This window comes from Doryrhamphus excisus, chromosome 14, assembly GCF_030265055.1.
Source record: "Doryrhamphus excisus isolate RoL2022-K1 chromosome 14, RoL_Dexc_1.0, whole genome shotgun sequence".
Classification (NCBI taxonomy): domain Eukaryota; kingdom Metazoa; phylum Chordata; class Actinopteri; order Syngnathiformes; family Syngnathidae; genus Doryrhamphus; species Doryrhamphus excisus.
This window is the reverse complement of record NC_080479.1, coordinates 16,059,292-16,076,329: the sequence shown is the minus strand read 5'-3', so window position 1 is coordinate 16,076,329 and position 17,038 is coordinate 16,059,292. Positions and strand designations below refer to the sequence as shown.

Here is a 17,038-nt window from a genome sequence, read left to right as displayed (position 1 = left end):
CATCCAAAAATGGCATCAAATGCCAGATTTTGAATTTGGTGATTTTTGGAAAAAAACGTAAGGGGTTAGTATGTCGTTTTTTTCATTTTTTTCAACTTGCTTTTAAAGCACTTTTCTGTCAAAAATAAAAGTGGAAACCTCACACACGCTCAACAGGGGACCCAGAAGCATCCATAAATGGCATCAAATGCCAGATTTTGAATTTGGTGATTTTTGGAAAAAAACGTAAGGGGTTAGTATGTCGTTTTTTTCATTTTTTTCAACTTGCTTTTAAAGCACTTTTCTGTCAAAAATAAAAGTGGAAACCTCACACACGCTCAACAGGGGACCCAGAAGCATCCAAAAATGGCATCAAATGCCAGATTTTCAATTTGGTGATTTTTGGAAAAAAAAACGTAAGGGGTTAGTATGTCGTTTTTTTCATTTTTTTCAACTTGCTTTTAAAGCACTTTTCTGTCAAAAATAAAAGTGGAAACCTCACACACGCTCAACAGGGGACCCAGAAGCATCCAAAAATGGCATAAAATGCCAAAGTTTGATTTTGGTGATTTTTGAAAAAAACGTAAGGGGTTAGTATGCCTTTTTTTTCATTTTTTTCAACTTGCTTTTAAAGCACTTTTCTGTCAAAAATAAAAGTGGAAACCTCACACACGCTCAACAGGGGACCCAGAAGCATCCAAAAATGGCATAAAATGCCAAAGTTTGATTTTGGTGATTTTTGAAAAAAACTTAAGGGGTTAGTATGTCGTTTTTTTCATTTTTTTCAACTTGCTTTTAAAGCACTTTTCTGTCAAAAATAAAAGTGGAAACCTCACACACGCTCAACAGGGGACCCAGAAGCATCCAAAAATGGCATAAAATGCCAAAGTTTGATTTTGGTGATTTTTGAAAAAAACGTAAGGGGTTAGTATGTCGTTTTTTTCATTTTTTTCAACTTGCTTTTAAAGCACTTTTCTGTCAAAAATAAAAGTGGAAACCTCACACACGCTCAACAGGGGACCCAGAAGCATCCAAAAATGGCATCAAATGCCAGATTTTGAATTTGGTGATTTTTGGGAAAAAACGTAAGGGGTTAGTTAGTATGTCGTTTTTTTCATTTTTTTCAACTTGCTTTTAAAGCACTTTTCTGTCAAAAATAAAAGTGGAAACCTCACACACGCTCAACAGGGGACCCAGAAGCATCCAAAAATGGCATCAAATGCCAGATTTTCAATTTGGTGATTTTTGGAAAAAAAAACGTAAGGGGTTAGTATGTCGTTTTTTTCATTTTTTTCAACTTGCTTTTAAAGCACTTTTCTGTCAAAAATAAAAGTGGAAACCTCACACACGCTCAACAGGGGACCCAGAAGCATCCAAAAATGGCATAAAATGCCAAAGTTTGATTTTGGTGATTTTTGAAAAAAACGTAAGGGGTTAGTATGCCTTTTTTTTCATTTTTTTCAACTTGCTTTTAAAGCACTTTTCTGTCAAAAATAAAAGTGGAAACCTCACACACGCTCAACAGGGGACCCAGAAGCATCCAAAAATGGCATAAAATGCCAAAGTTTGATTTTGGTGATTTTTGAAAAAAACGTAAGGGGTTAGTATGTCGTTTTTTTCATTTTTTTCAACTTGCTTTTAAAGCACTTTTCTGTCAAAAATAAAAGTGGAAACCTCACACACGCTCAACAGGGGACCCAGAAGCATCCAAAAATGGCATCAAATGCCAGATTTTCAATTTGGTGATTTTTGGAAAAAAACGTAAGGGGTTAGTATGTCGTTTTTTTCATTTTTTTCAACTTGCTTTTAAAGCACTTTTCTGTCAAAAATAAAAGTGGAAACCTCACACACGCTCAACAGGGGACCCAGAAGCATCCAAAAATGGCATCAAATGCCAGATTTTCAATTTGGTGATTTTTGGAAAAAAACGTAAGGGGTTAGTATGTCGTTTTTTTCATTTTTTTCAACTTGCTTTTAAAGCACTTTTCTGTCAAAAATAAAAGTGGAAACCTCACACACGCTCAACAGGGGACCCAGAAGCATCCAAAAATGGAATCAAATGCCAGATTTTCAATTTGGTGATTTTTGAAAAAAACGTAAGGGGTTAGTATGTCGTTTTTTTCATTTTTTTCAACTTGCTTTTAAAGCACTTTTCTGTCAAAAATAAAAGTGGAAACCTCACACACGCTCAACAGGGGACCCAGAAGCATCCAAAAATGGCATCAAATGCCAGATTTTCAATTTGGTGATTTTTGGGAAAAAACGTAAGGGGTTAGTATGTCGTTTTTTTCATTTTTTCAACTTGCTTTTAAAGCACTTTTCTGTCAAAAATAAAAGTGGAAACCTCACACACGCTCAACAGGGGACCCAGAAGCATCCAAAAATGGCATCAAATGCCAGATTTTCAATTTGGTGATTTTTGGAAAAAAACGTAAGGGGTTAGTATGTCGTTTTTTTCATTTTTTTCAACTTGCTTTTAAAGCACTTTTCTGTCAAAAATAAAAGTGGAAACCTCACACACGCTCAACAGGGGACCCAGAAGCATCCATAAATGGCATCAAATGCCAGATTTTGAATTTGGTGATTTTTGGAAAAAAACGTAAGGGGTTAGTATGTCGTTTTTTTCATTTTTTTCAACTTGATTTTAAAGCACTTTTCTGTCAAAAATAAAAGTGGAAACCTCACACACGCTCAACAGGGGACCCAGAAGCATCCAAAAATGGCATCAAATGCCAGATTTTCAATTTGGTGATTTTTGGAAAAAAAACGTAAGGGGTTAGTATGTCGTTTTTTTCATTTTTTTCAACTTGCTTTTAAAGCACTTTTCTGTCAAAAATAAAAGTGGAAACCTCACACACGCTCAACAGGGGACCCAGAAGCATCCAAAAATGGCATAAAATGCCAAAGTTTGATTTTGGTGATTTTTGAAAAAAACGTAAGGGGTTAGTATGCCTTTTTTTCATTTTTTTCAACTTGCTTTTAAAGCACTTTTCTGTCAAAAATAAAAGTGGAAACCTCACACACGCTCAACAGGGGACCCAGAAGCATCCAAAAATGGCATCAAATGCCAGATTTTCAATTTGGTGATTTTTGGGAAAAAACGTAAGGGGTTAGTATGTCGTTTTTTTCATTTTTTTCAACTTGCTTTTAAAGCACTTTTCTGTCAAAAATAAAAGTGGAAACCTCACACACGCTCAACAGGGGACCCAGAAGCATCCAAAAATGGCATAAAATGCCAAAGTTTGATTTTGGTGATTTTTGAAAAAAACTTAAGGGGTTAGTATGTCGTTTTTTTCATTTTTTTCAACTTGCTTTTAAAGCACTTTTCTGTCAAAAATAAAAGTGGAAACCTGACACACGCTCAACAGGGGACCCAGAAGCATCCAAAAATGGCATCAAATGCCAGATTTTCAATTTGGTGATTTTTGGAAAAAAACGTAAGGGGTTAGTATGTCGTTTTTTTCATTTTTTTCAACTTGCTTTTAAAGCACTTTTCTGTCAAAAATAAAAGTGGAAACCTCACACACGCTCAACAGGGGACCCAGAAGCATCCAAAAATGGCATAAAATGCCAAAGTTTGATTTTGGTGATTTTTGAAAAAAACGTAAGGGGTTAGTATGTCGTTTTTTTCATTTTTTTCAACTTGCTTTTAAAGCACTTTTCTGTCAAAAATAAAAGTGGAAACCTCACACACGCTCAACAGGGGACCCAGAAGCATCCAAAAATGGCATCAAATGCCAGATTTTCAATTTGGTGATTTTTGGGAAAAAACGTAAGGGGTTAGTATGTCGTTTTTTTCATTTTTTTCAACTTGCTTTTAAAGCACTTTTCTGTCAAAAATAAAAGTGGAAACCTCACACACGCTCAACAGGGGACCCAGAAGCATCCAAAAATGGCATCAAATGCCAGATTTTCAATTTGGTGATTTTTGAAAAAAACGTAAGGGGTTAGTATGTCGTTTTTTTCATTTTTTTCAACTTGCTTTTAAAGCACTTTTCTGTCAAAAATAAAAGTGGAAACCTCACACACGCTCAACAGGGGACCCAGAAGCATCCAAAAATGGCATAAAAGACCAGATTTTCAATTTGGTGATTTTTGGAAAAAAACGTAAGGGGTTAGTATGTCGTTTTTTTCATTTTTTTCAACTTGCTTTTAAAGCACTTTTCTGTCAAAAATAAAAGTGGAAACCTCACACACGCTCAACAGGGGACCCAGAAGCATCCAAAAATGGCATCAAATGCCAGATTTTCAATTTGGTGATTTTTGGGAAAAAACGTAAGGGGTTAGTATGTCGTTTTTTTCATTTTTTCAACTTGCTTTTAAAGCACTTTTCTGTCAAAAATAAAAGTGGAAACCTCACACACGCTCAACAGGGGACCCAGAAGCATCCAAAAATGGCATCAAATGCCAGATTTTCAATTTGGTGATTTTTGGAAAAAAACGTAAGGGGTTAGTATGTCGTTTTTTTCATTTTTTTCAACTTGCTTTTAAAGCACTTTTCTGTCAAAAATAAAAGTGGAAACCTCACACACGCTCAACAGGGGACCCAGAAGCATCCAAAAATGGCATCAAATGCCAGATTTTGAATTTGGTGATTTTTGGAAAAAAACGTAAGGGGTTAGTATGTCGTTTTTTTCATTTTTTTCAACTTGCTTTTAAAGCACTTTTCTGTCAAAAATAAAAGTGGAAACCTCACACACGCTCAACAGGGGACCCAGAAGCATCCATAAATGGCATCAAATGCCAGATTTTGAATTTGGTGATTTTTGGAAAAAAACGTAAGGGGTTAGTATGTCGTTTTTTTCATTTTTTTCAACTTGCTTTTAAAGCACTTTTCTGTCAAAAATAAAAGTGGAAACCTCACACACGCTCAACAGGGGACCCAGAAGCATCCAAAAATGGCATCAAATGCCAGATTTTCAATTTGGTGATTTTTGGAAAAAAAAACGTAAGGGGTTAGTATGTCGTTTTTTTCATTTTTTTCAACTTGCTTTTAAAGCACTTTTCTGTCAAAAATAAAAGTGGAAACCTCACACACGCTCAACAGGGGACCCAGAAGCATCCAAAAATGGCATAAAATGCCAAAGTTTGATTTTGGTGATTTTTGAAAAAAACGTAAGGGGTTAGTATGCCTTTTTTTTCATTTTTTTCAACTTGCTTTTAAAGCACTTTTCTGTCAAAAATAAAAGTGGAAACCTCACACACGCTCAACAGGGGACCCAGAAGCATCCAAAAATGGCATAAAATGCCAAAGTTTGATTTTGGTGATTTTTGAAAAAAACTTAAGGGGTTAGTATGTCGTTTTTTTCATTTTTTTCAACTTGCTTTTAAAGCACTTTTCTGTCAAAAATAAAAGTGGAAACCTCACACACGCTCAACAGGGGACCCAGAAGCATCCAAAAATGGCATAAAATGCCAAAGTTTGATTTTGGTGATTTTTGAAAAAAACGTAAGGGGTTAGTATGTCGTTTTTTTCATTTTTTTCAACTTGCTTTTAAAGCACTTTTCTGTCAAAAATAAAAGTGGAAACCTCACACACGCTCAACAGGGGACCCAGAAGCATCCAAAAATGGCATCAAATGCCAGATTTTGAATTTGGTGATTTTTGGGAAAAAACGTAAGGGGTTAGTTAGTATGTCGTTTTTTTCATTTTTTTCAACTTGCTTTTAAAGCACTTTTCTGTCAAAAATAAAAGTGGAAACCTCACACACGCTCAACAGGGGACCCAGAAGCATCCAAAAATGGCATCAAATGCCAGATTTTCAATTTGGTGATTTTTGGAAAAAAAAACGTAAGGGGTTAGTATGTCGTTTTTTTCATTTTTTTCAACTTGCTTTTAAAGCACTTTTCTGTCAAAAATAAAAGTGGAAACCTCACACACGCTCAACAGGGGACCCAGAAGCATCCAAAAATGGCATAAAATGCCAAAGTTTGATTTTGGTGATTTTTGAAAAAAACGTAAGGGGTTAGTATGCCTTTTTTTTCATTTTTTTCAACTTGCTTTTAAAGCACTTTTCTGTCAAAAATAAAAGTGGAAACCTCACACACGCTCAACAGGGGACCCAGAAGCATCCAAAAATGGCATAAAATGCCAAAGTTTGATTTTGGTGATTTTTGAAAAAAACGTAAGGGGTTAGTATGTCGTTTTTTTCATTTTTTTCAACTTGCTTTTAAAGCACTTTTCTGTCAAAAATAAAAGTGGAAACCTCACACACGCTCAACAGGGGACCCAGAAGCATCCAAAAATGGCATCAAATGCCAGATTTTCAATTTGGTGATTTTTGGAAAAAAACGTAAGGGGTTAGTATGTCGTTTTTTTCATTTTTTTCAACTTGCTTTTAAAGCACTTTTCTGTCAAAAATAAAAGTGGAAACCTCACACACGCTCAACAGGGGACCCAGAAGCATCCAAAAATGGCATCAAATGCCAGATTTTCAATTTGGTGATTTTTGGAAAAAAACGTAAGGGGTTAGTATGTCGTTTTTTTCATTTTTTTCAACTTGCTTTTAAAGCACTTTTCTGTCAAAAATAAAAGTGGAAACCTCACACACGCTCAACAGGGGACCCAGAAGCATCCAAAAATGGAATCAAATGCCAGATTTTCAATTTGGTGATTTTTGAAAAAAACGTAAGGGGTTAGTATGTCGTTTTTTTCATTTTTTTCAACTTGCTTTTAAAGCACTTTTCTGTCAAAAATAAAAGTGGAAACCTCACACACGCTCAACAGGGGACCCAGAAGCATCCAAAAATGGCATCAAATGCCAGATTTTCAATTTGGTGATTTTTGGGAAAAAACGTAAGGGGTTAGTATGTCGTTTTTTTCATTTTTTCAACTTGCTTTTAAAGCACTTTTCTGTCAAAAATAAAAGTGGAAACCTCACACACGCTCAACAGGGGACCCAGAAGCATCCAAAAATGGCATCAAATGCCAGATTTTCAATTTGGTGATTTTTGGAAAAAAACGTAAGGGGTTAGTATGTCGTTTTTTTCATTTTTTTCAACTTGCTTTTAAAGCACTTTTCTGTCAAAAATAAAAGTGGAAACCTCACACACGCTCAACAGGGGACCCAGAAGCATCCATAAATGGCATCAAATGCCAGATTTTGAATTTGGTGATTTTTGGAAAAAAACGTAAGGGGTTAGTATGTCGTTTTTTTCATTTTTTTCAACTTGCTTTTAAAGCACTTTTCTGTCAAAAATAAAAGTGGAAACCTCACACACGCTCAACAGGGGACCCAGAAGCATCCAAAAATGGCATAAAATGCCAAAGTTTGATTTTGGTGATTTTTGAAAAAAACGTAAGGGGTTAGTATGCCTTTTTTTCATTTTTTTCAACTTGCTTTTAAAGCACTTTTCTGTCAAAAATAAAAGTGGAAACCTCACACACGCTCAACAGGGGACCCAGAAGCATCCAAAAATGGCATCAAATGCCAGATTTTCAATTTGGTGATTTTTGGGAAAAAACGTAAGGGGTTAGTATGTCGTTTTTTTCATTTTTTTCAACTTGCTTTTAAAGCACTTTTCTGTCAAAAATAAAAGTGGAAACCTCACACACGCTCAACAGGGGACCCAGAAGCATCCAAAAATGGCATCAAATGCCAGATTTTCAATTTGGTGATTTTTGGAAAAAAACGTAAGGGGTTAGTATGTCGTTTTTTTCATTTTTTTCAACTTGCTTTTAAAGCACTTTTCTGTCAAAAATAAAAGTGGAAACCTCACACACGCTCAACAGGGGACCCAGAAGCATCCAAAAATGGCATAAAATGCCAAAGTTTGATTTTGGTGATTTTTGAAAAAAACGTAAGGGGTTAGTATGTCGTTTTTTTCATTTTTTTCAACTTGCTTTTAAAGCACTTTTCTGTCAAAAATAAAAGTGGAAACCTCACACACGCTCAACAGGGGACCCAGAAGCATCCAAAAATGGCATAAAATGCCAAAGTTTGATTTTGGTGATTTTTGAAAAAAACGTAAGGGGTTAGTATGTCGTTTTTTTCATTTTTTTCAATTTGCTTTTAAAGCACTTTTCTGTCAAAAATAAAAGTGGAAACCTCACACACGCTCAACAGGGGACCCAGAAGCATCCAAAAATGTCATAAAATGCCAGATTTTCAATTTGGTGATTTTTGAAAAAAACGTAAGGGGTTAGTATGTCGTTTTTTTCATTTTTTTCAACTTGCTTTTAAAGCACTTTTCTGTCAAAAATAAAAGTGGAAACCTCACACACGCTCAACAGGGGACCCAGAAGCATCCAAAAATGGCATCAAATGCCAGATTTTCAATTTGGTGATTTTTGGAAAAAAACGTAAGGGGTTAGTATGTCGTTTTTTTCATTTTTTTCAACTTGCTTTTAAAGCACTTTTCTGTCAAAAATAAAAGTGGAAACCTCACACACGCTCAACAGGGGACCCAGAAGCATCCAAAAATGGCATCAAATGCCAGATTTTCAATTTGGTGATTTTTGGAAAAAAACGTAAGGGGTTAGTATGTCGTTTTTTTCATTTTTTTCAACTTGCTTTTAAAGCACTTTTCTGTCAAAAATAAAAGTGGAAACCTCACACACGCTCAACAGGGGACCCAGAAGCATCCAAAAATGGCATAAAATGCCAAAGTTTGATTTTGGTGATTTTTGAAAAAAACGTAAGGGGTTAGTATGTCGTTTTTTTCATTTTTTTCAACTTGCTTTTAAAGCACTTTTCTGTCAAAAATAAAAGTGGAAACCTCACACACGCTCAACAGGGGACCCAGAAGCATCCAAAAATGGCATCAAATGCCAGATTTTCAATTTGGTGATTTTTGGAAAAAAACGTAAGGGGTTAGTATGTCGTTTTTTTCATTTTTTTCAACTTGCTTTTAAAGCACTTTTCTGTCAAAAATAAAAGTGGAAACCTCACACACGCTCAACAGGGGACCCAGAAGCATCCAAAAATGGCATAAAATGCCAGATTTTCAATTTGGTGATTTTTGGAAAAAAACGTAAGGGGTTAGTATGTCGTTTTTTTCATTTTTTTCAACTTGCTTTTAAAGCACTTTTCTGTCAAAAATAAAAGTGGAAACCTCACACACGCTCAACAGGGGACCCAGAAGCATCCAAAAATGGCATCAAATGACAGATTTTCAATTTGGTGATTTTTGGAAAAAAACGTAAGGGGTTAGTATGTCGTTTTTTTCATTTTTTTCAACTTGCTTTTAAAGCACTTTTCTGTCAAAAATAAAAGTGGAAACCTCACACACGCTCAACAGGGGACCCAGAAGCATCCAAAAATGGCATAAAATGCCAAAGTTTGATTTTGGTGATTTTTGAAAAAAACGTAAGGGGTTAGTATGTCGTTTTTTTCAATTTTTTTCAACTTGCTTTTAAAGCATTTTTCTGTCAAAAATAAAAGTGGAAACCTCACACACACTCAAGAGGGGCTCGGAAGCAGCCAAAAACGGCATAAAATGGCAGTTTTTGCAGGCAGTGATTTTTGACAAAAATCATAAAAAAAACAAATGCAGACTAGAACTCTGGAGGCGGCGGGATCAGCGATGCTTCCTGAAATAGCCTAACCCCAGTGATCAACATCCAACATGGCTGTGTATGAATGCCCACTGGTGCCTCCGTTTGATGAGCTCTCATCATTCTTATGCTCACTATTAACAACACAGTCATGGCGGAAAAGCGCCGTCCCTAAACTGGACATCCAGGGGTACCTAATGAAATGGTCTAAGTCCATATGGTAATTACTGCAGCCTACTCTGAAGTTTGTGCACATCCAAAAAAAGGACCACGAAGCTTGAGTGCAATCTCGAATATGCGCAATAATCACCATAAGACCAACGGTACATCACACTGATCTGTTGGCTAACTGCCCGGAAGGTTAAGACAACCCTAGTTGTCGGCCATGCTGACAAGACAAATCATGCACACATTCACAAAGGTGTGATGATGCCAAAAGTGAACATCCCCCCCGGCCAAGAAATACATTGCTGTAAAACGTCCTAAATCAGGCGTCAAAATCAAGCAGTCAATTTTTAGGGGGGCTTTGCCAGGAGATGAAGAAAATATTAGGAAACACATTCATATCAGTGCCAAGAAAAGCGCTAACAGGCATGCATTTTGACTCAGAATGCACTTTTCTGGTAAAAAAAAAAAAAAAAACGCAGGAAACCTCACACACACTCAACAGGGGCCTGAGAAGCATCCAAAAATGGCATAAAATGCCAGAGTTTGACTTTGGTGATTTTTGACAAAAAACGTAAGGGGTTAGTATGTCGGTTTTTTTTTCATTTTTTTCAACTTGCTTTTAAAGCACTTTTCTGTCAAAAATAAAAGTGGAAACCTCACACACACTCAACAGGGGACCCAGAAGCATCCAAAAATGGCATAAAATGCCAGATTTTGAATTTGGTGATTTTTGAAAAAAACGTTATGTCATTTTTTTTTCAGTTTTTTCAACTTCTTTCTAATGCACTTTTCGGGTCAAAAAACACGGGAGACCTCACACACACTCAACAGGGGACCCAGAAGCATCCAAAAATGGCATAAAATGCCAGATTTTCAATGTGGTGATTTTTGGAAAAAAACATAAGGGGTTAGTATGTCGTTTTTTCGTCATTTTTTTCATGTAAATTAAGGGAGCAAAAGTAGTATCGGCCACTAATATCGGCCCAAGCAAAATCGGCCATCGATTCAGGGTGATGGAACAAAATCAGTATCGAAAAAAAAAAAAACATATCGATCAATCCCTAATTTTGACCCTTGAACCCGTACGCCGCTTTGCTCTTTTGGCACACATGACAAACCCCGCCTCTCCCCAGCCCTGAGCCCAAATCCCTGAAAACCAAAGGGAAGCCAAATTGAGTGAAGATCTATTTAAAAGGCACACTGAGGTACACCTTGCCATGTTGCCTGCGTGTTGCGTTATCATGGCTCATTTTGGAGTGAAGCAAAGATGGAAGCGCTACAATACGAATCAGCTCAAAAAGGAATCTGAAGCCATAAAGGGAATATCACAAACTAAAAAAGGGCTGACGTGGAAACGAGCACCAGAGGAGTGTTTGTTTTACTTAATGAGTACACCATATGCTCAGTCGCCACTCAGACTGTATAGCAGGTTGACTTGAAGAGGGAAGGAGGGGGGGGGGGGGGGCGGACGGACTATGAGAGAGGAGGATTCTCCATTCACTGGCAGCAAGCTGCTCTCTTTCTGTCAAGCGAGTGAATCACTCGGATGAGATATTCTTAGCAAGATGATGCAGACACAGCGTGGCACATCTGAATCGTGGGGGGGGGGGGGGGGGGGGTAGCACGACAAAGCCAGAGAGGCATGAAAGGAAGAGCTTTGCAGTCAAAACAGGCAAAAGTTTGAAATATTCGGTTCCTGATCTGCCATTTTAGGTTGAATCTATTATTCTCTTGATAAAACATTTTTTGCATAATTCCGGCTTTGTAGGAAGTCTGGCGAAGGACCGTTTCCTGTTCGAGGTCCACTCATCCACGATCCAAACGTGATGCCTCAACTTTAGAGATGTCACAAGACACCTTCTATGTATATTTTAACATTAGAGCCCTCTAGACATGAACTAACAACCCTATAGTCACTTTACCCAATATTCATTCATTCATTTTCTACCGGTTTTCCTCACAAGGGTCGCGGGGGGTTGCTGGAGCCTATCCCAGCCGTCTTCGGGCGAGAGGCGGGGTACACCCTCGACTGGTGGCCAGCCAATCACAGTGCGATCCAAACGTGATGCCTCAATTTTAGAGATGTCACAAGACACCTTCGACTTATATTTTTAACACTAGAGCCCTCTAGACATGAACTAACAACCCTATAGTCACCTTGACACTCACTTTACCCAATATGTTGGCCATCATAAGAGACAATAAGCCATGCAAGACATAAGGGAGAGCTGGTGCTTGTGTGTCTCACAGAATATTACACTACTTTTAGTTTTACTTTAGTTTAGTTTTACTTACTACTTTTTGTTTTTTAGGGAGCACTGTAGAATACCACATATTGTTTACAGTTAAAATTAGTTTCAATTACAGTTTCAATTACAGTTTCAATTACTGTGGAAAATTACAATTACAGTTTCAATTACTGTGGAAAATTACAATTACAGTTTCAATTACAATTACAGTTTCAATTACAATTGCAGACTGCACACGCAAAACATATTTAATTATTACTTAATATTATTTAATTAAATCAATTAATTATATTATTAATTACATAATTAATTAATTTATATTATTAATTACGTAATTTATTAATTATATTATTAATTAAATGATTTATTATTTAATTTATTATTATTATTATTGATCAAAAATTATTTAAATTATTTGTGCAATTTACTGTTTACACTGAAGATTGTTGTTCATATTTGATGTCATCTATGATGATGACATCTATTTATCCTCCACATTATTATTTATTATTATTATTATACGGGAGCCAGGCAACAACATTTGGTTGGCAATTTAACTGCTGTGTTATTGTGCAATGACAATAAAGGAAGTCTATATATCTACCATATAAATATGGTAACACTAATTCAGTCTAAGTCAAATGTATGCTATCAGAACAAAACACCCACACCTGAGATTTGATATACATTTGATATTCATATACGTAGTGTAATATATCTATTAATAATGAATAATAATACATGGCAAGGGTCAATAAAAACCTATCCCTGATGCAACGCCGGTCACCTACCTCTTTGACCTCATGGAGTTGTCCCGGTGACTGATTCTTGGCCCGTCTCGCTGCAGCCGGGGACTTGTGGTGCGTTATTGTCACAATGTTAGCGGGCGAGGACGTATGGCCCAGTTGTCTCTGAGAAGCCGGTGATGAAGATGGCGTGAGGTGGGGGAGGAGGGAGAAGCTACGGTTGCGACCTGAGGATGACCCCTATGGAAGGAGAGGTTAAAACAATAAGTATTCACATGTGCAAATTATATGTGGTTTCTGGTAGTGATAATGTTAATGGTTTAATTTCATTTGAACAATTTCAATTGTAATTGTAATTGAAACTAAGTGAAACTAATTGAAACTGTAATTGAAACTAATTTAAACTAATTGAAATTGTAACTGACACTGTAATTGTAATTGCAACTGTAATTTTAATAAAAATGCAACAGTAGTTGTAATTGTAATTGAAATTGTAATTGAAACTGTAACTGAAACGGTAATTTTAATAAAAATTGTAATTGAAATTGTAATTGAAACTGTAATTTTAATAAAAAATGCAACTGGAATTGTACTTGAAACTGGAATTGAAACTAATAGTAATTGAAACTAATTGTAATTGAAAGTGGAATTGAAAGTGGAATTGTAATTGAAACTGGAATTGTAATTGAAACTGCAATTGTAATTGAAATTGTAATTGAAACTGCAATTGTAATTGAAACTGCAAATGTGATTGAAACTGCAATTGTAATTGAAATAGTAATGAACTGAAATTGTAATTGAAACTGTAATTGTAATTGAAACTGCAAATGTAATTGAAACTGCAATGGTAATTGAAATTGTAATTGAAATTACAATTGTAATTGAACCCGCCATTGTAATTGAAACTGTAATTGTAATTAAAATTTCAACTGTAGTTGCAATTGAAACTGTAATTACCATACTGTAATTACCTTACAGTAAATACCATAGTAACTGTCAATATAGTGATATAGCGATAGTGATATATACAGCACATATTACCCAATACATAATACATCACGACAGAAAACAAGCCATTTAAGACACAAAATAAGACGTGTGTGTTTCAATAAATGTCTTCCGGACGTGTGGACAGGAAGTGACTTCAGGAATTCAGAGTTTTTGCACAGTAATTATTGTGTATTAATGTGTTATTATTATGATTATGATAACTATTATTGTGCCTGTAATTAACGTTCAAGTCTGATGCATGTTACTAGTGACACCTAGTGGCCAGTGTTGTACAGTTCATCAGCATCTTGTATTGCCTTCAACTGTATTTTAGTTCAATGAGAACATTTTTTTATGGTTGTAAATGCTTAATTTAGGACAAAAAAACAGTTTAAGGACTAATAATAGGCCGGACACTGTTTTTTCATCTGTGTGATTTTGACAAAGATCAGATCACATTTGATGGTGATTTTATGCAGAAATGTGAGAAATTCCAAAAGGTTCAGATACTTTTTCATACCACTGTACATATTCTTAATTCTGATATATCCTATGCGACACCGCTGTGACTTTCCTTAGCAGTGCGATGATAAAGTCAGACCAGTCATCCTGGCGTGTCTGCCTTTCCTCCTCCTACCAGCAGGTAAACAAGGCACCAGACAAGGATCTGCCCCACGATAAGCCGGGTCTGGCTACCGCGCTGGTAAAATTAAATATATGAAATAAACAACAGAGCACAGATCGCAGAAAGAAGCGGCCTCCAGACACGTTTTGTAATAAAGAAATGAGATTCCCACTGTGTATTATTAATAACACAACAAGACTGAGTCACCAACGTGTGGGACTCATTGTTTGGCCACTACAGTCCACAGAATGATACACGTGGGGAAACTGACTAGTTTGTGGCTCTTTCTCATTTTTTTTTTGTTTGCCAAATGAATGAGTCTTACAGTAGAGTCTTCTAGTATTGTGGAAACCAAGTATGGTGAGATTTGGTGGGAGTAGTACCATACCATAAGATACATACCATAAGACCCCACATGCGAAACAGTTGGTTACATGCGATATTGTATGATAACCGAGGCAAAATTTGGACAAAAATTGTCATTAAAATCTAAATTTCAAAAAGCGAGATTCCACTGTAAAGGTAAAATGATTAGTTGGTATTAGTTGGTTACATCTTACATGTTGTTTGTAAAAAAATAATAATAATAATAAAAAAAAAGTACCCATACAGTAAAACCTTGGTTTGCATCATTAACCTGTTCCAGAAGGTCGGACTCTAACCAAAACTGAATTTGGAATTGTTTTACGTTTTTGAAGAGGGTGGAATCGACTGCTTGTATCGGAGTGCCAATATCAAAGCCGAAATACTGTATTCCAGAAAGCCAAAAAAAAATTTTGATCTTGTTGTGTCTTAAGCCCAAAAAAAATTGATCTTGTTGTGTCTTAATTAACGTAAAAGTAAGATCAATGTTCATTTTGTCAGAATTTCTGTGCATTTGGAATTGTTTTACGTTTTTGAAGAGGGTGGTTTGCATCATTAACCTGTTCCAGAAGTTCGGACTCTAACCAAAACATACCCTAACTGAATCATATGAAATCATGTAAATCCAATTAACACTATGTTCCAGAAAGCCAAAATTTATTTTAATTTTGTTGTGTCTTAATTAACGTAAAAGTAAGATCAATGTTCATTTTGTCAGAATTTATGTGCATTTGGAATTGTTTTACATTTTTGAAGAGAGTGGTTTGCATCATTAACCTGTTCCAGAAGGTCGGACTCTAACCAAAACGTACCCGAACTGAATCATAAGAAATGAAATCAATCCAATTAATACGATGTTCCAGAAAGCCAATTTTTTTTTTTATGTTCATTTTGTCAGAATTTCTGTGCATTTGGAATTGTTTTACATTTTTGAAGATAGTGGTTTGCATCATTAACCTGTTCTAGGAGGTCGGACTCTAACCAAAACATACCCTAACTGAATCATAACAAATGAAATCAATCCAATGAATACTATATTCCAGAAAGCCAAAACAAATGTAAAAAAAATGTTAATTTTGTCAGAATTTCTGTGCATTTGGAATTGTTTTACGTTTTTGAAGAGGGTGGTTTGCATCATTAACCTGTTCCAGAAGGTCGGACTCTAACCAAAACGTACCCTAACTGAATCATAAGAAATTAAATCAATCCAATGAATACTATGTTCCAGAAAGCCCAAAAAAAATTGTTAAAAAAAAATTCGTTTTGTCAGAATTTCTGTGCATTTGGAATTGTTTTACGTTTTTGAAGAGGGTGGTTTGCATCATTAACCCGTTCCAGAAGGTCGGACTCTAACCAAAACGTACCCTAACTGAATCATAAGAAATGAAATCAATCGAATCAATACTATGTTCCAGAAAGCAAAAAAAAAATTGTTAAAAAAATGTTAATTTTGTCAGAATTTCTGTGCATTTGGAATTGTTTTACATTTGTAAATCGTAAAACTATAAAAACAGGTTTTGCGGTAACATTTTAAAGATTTATGGTGTAACTGTGCTAATCGAAATATGTATACAAACAGATGCAAAATTCTCGGGTACAATTTTGACGTTAAGAACAAAACACTATAACCGGAGCATACACTAACTGAGGTATATATGGTTTTCCCCATGAGTAGTGCAGTGTGAATGCAAAGCAAAACAAAACAAAAAAAAAAGGTGAGACATTTCTCGACTAAAATCGAACCCGCGTCCGCTACGCTATCCTGGTGGAAAATGTGCCGATAATGAGCTTACAGTGGAGAACACTGGTGGCATTGTGCAAAAGCTAAGCCACAATCTCCGAGTAAGCAGGGGAGGAACCGCATTAAGAATTGAGGTTTAGTCAGAGCCGCGAGCATTTCATTAAAGTGGAAATGGAAGGAAGGTATTGGACTCAAGAATGTGTCAGGAGCAAAAGGAGGGCAGCAATTGAAGAAATTGGGCCAGAGATGCAGGTGTGTTCATGGCGCCAAAATATTTAGCTATTTTTTGCTATGCAAAATAACATTCAAAGTCATATTTCCCTGTGTTACATGTGCACTCCAATGATGGCACATTTTTTTTCCCTCCTAAAAAACAAGCCGAGACTGAAGAAGGACGAAGTGACATGTCTTCCCTTTCAATACAATACAATGTATTCATATTGTTGTGGTGCATTTTTTGTTATTGTTATATATTTTTTCATAATATCCCTGCTCTGCCATTTTTCATTGTATCAAATTCTTCTGCAATCACAACAAAACATCAATCCCGTATTTGCATTTATATGTCTTTTATATATTTTTTTGCTTTTTCAAAAAAAGGTAATGATGCAACCGCACACTAATAGATGTCACTTTTAGAGCAATTTTAAGCCATAAAAATGTCCACAAGGTGGCAGAAGT

The 17,038-nt window shown here is 35.8% G+C and overlaps 1 protein-coding gene across 2 annotated transcripts in view; it reads right to left on the bottom strand.

The window, feature by feature from the left end:
• LOC131101348 (oxysterol-binding protein-related protein 10) overlaps positions 1-17,038 on the bottom strand; it is a 95,928-nt gene that overhangs the window by 56,449 nt on the left and 22,441 nt on the right. For both annotated transcript variants that reach the window (XM_058046356.1, XM_058046357.1), the window contains exon 5: positions 12,684-12,878. In XM_058046356.1, the coding sequence (XP_057902339.1) occupies positions 12,684-12,878 (195 nt within the window). The remainder of the gene's footprint in view (positions 1-12,683; positions 12,879-17,038) is intronic.